General features: G+C 57.8%; 1 protein-coding gene across 1 annotated transcript; it reads right to left on the minus strand.

The window, feature by feature from the left end:
- Nucleotides 1-136: 136 nt before the first annotated feature.
- Nucleotides 137-1431, minus strand: LOC104279894 (hexokinase-2-like; the record flags this gene model as incomplete). Its single annotated transcript, XM_009877339.1, has 3 exons — nucleotides 137-370; nucleotides 532-687; nucleotides 1248-1431. Coding segments are annotated over 3 exons (574 nt in total), but the record flags the coding sequence as incomplete, so codon positions are not given.
- Between the last annotated feature and the right edge of the window lie 218 nt (nucleotides 1432-1649).

The following is a 1649-nucleotide window of genomic DNA, read 5'->3' on the forward strand; positions in this document are numbered from 1 at the left end:
GCAAACGACCATGGCCCCTTTGGGATCCAAATGGGGATGCCCGGGGGAGTATTCGGAGATGCTCTGCTTGTGCCAAGGTTTATCCGGATTTGTGCTCTCGCCCTCTCCCCACCACCAGCCTCTCTCACGGACTCACTGAGGATGCTTCTTGTAGACGGAGCCATCCACGCCGACCGTGGACCGCAGCCGGTCCACGCCTTTGTTCTCCTTGATGCGTCGCAGCACGGCTGCCAGGGTGGCCCCGCACAGGTTGGCCGAGCGGGTGGAGCCGATCAGGCAGATGCGGTGGGTGGCCACGCAGTCTTCGTGAGCCGGCTCCAGGCCCAGCTTGCTGAGGATCTCGTGGGCTTTCTGCAGCCCTTCTTTCTCCCTGCGCATCAAAGAACAAACACGGATTCAGGCCTGGAAACCCAACTTTTGCCGTCTTGAGCTGCCCTGGTTTGCTCAGCCCTGGGATGGCTCCTGCTTTCCTCCAGCACAGGTGGCAGGAGATGGGCTGGGACCCCAGGAAACCATCCCGATCCTACTCACTTCTCAATAGCAGAGACATATCTGGTCTCGAAGTGGCCGGTGGTGAGCAGATCGGGGGTGAGCCTTCCTCCAAACAAGAGCCCTTCCTTGGCCATCTTCACCAAGATGAGCCTGACCAGCTCTCCCATGTACATCCCGCTGATCATCTTCTCAAACCTGCCGAAAGGGGAAGCACAAGAGGTGAGGTTTGGGCTGTGTGTGCCGTGAGGTGGCCAAGGGTTGACCTTAAAAACACTTGGCAGCCTTCCAGGCCCAAAATGCAACCTAAGTAATCGCTTTCCAGAGTAGCTCATCCCATCCCTGAGAAGATAAAGCCCCGTTGACATAACCACCGTTCTGCAAGGGGAGCTTATGGCTACCTGAAGGGTAGAGGACTCCCCCCAAACCCCACCCACGCTGCCAGGAGCCGGCTGGGGAACGGGAGATCGGTAGGGCTTGGATGTGGACATTAGGTGGGGGTGTTCGCCTCGGCTGGCACCGGGGAACGAAACAGAAATGAGGACGTTGAGCGCAAGGCTGAGGAGAGAAGCTGGTGTCGAGCGGTTCGGTTGGGCCAACCCAAACTTGTGATGCAGCCCCCACGGTGCGGCTGGTGGAGGACGCGGTGACCTACTTAACTAGGATGACCTCGCTGGTCCCGCTAACGCCGGCGCGCTGGGAGGACGGACAATGAAGAGCAAACCCCGAGCCTGAGCTGAAGCCAAGAATCCGCTTACAATTGTTTGCCAGGGTTGAGCGAGCCCATGTCTATCTCGCGGTCGAACTCCGTCCGGATGTCGTTGAGCACGCCGTCGTCGCCGAAGGCCCCCCACTCCATGTTGATGCACATCCGACCCTCGTCCCCTTCCACCAGGTCGATGTGCCTCATCTCCTCCATGTAACAGGCATTGGTACCGGTACCTGGACCAAGCACAGGGACGTGGTGAGAGGACACGAGGACGCTGCCTTTCCCTTATTATCCCTAATCAGCGACAGCCAAATCATAGAATCACAGAATCACAGAACAATTCAGGTTGGAAAAGCCCCTTGGGATCATCAAGTCCAACCATTGACCCTACACTGCAAGTTCACCCCTAAACCACATCACCCAACACCACATCTAAGCAACAGTTGAACAC

The sequence above is a fragment of the Apaloderma vittatum genome, unplaced genomic scaffold (assembly GCF_000703405.1).
Source record: "Apaloderma vittatum isolate BGI_N311 unplaced genomic scaffold, ASM70340v1 scaffold27709, whole genome shotgun sequence".
In the NCBI taxonomy this organism is placed as follows: Eukaryota; Metazoa; Chordata; class Aves; order Trogoniformes; family Trogonidae; genus Apaloderma; species Apaloderma vittatum.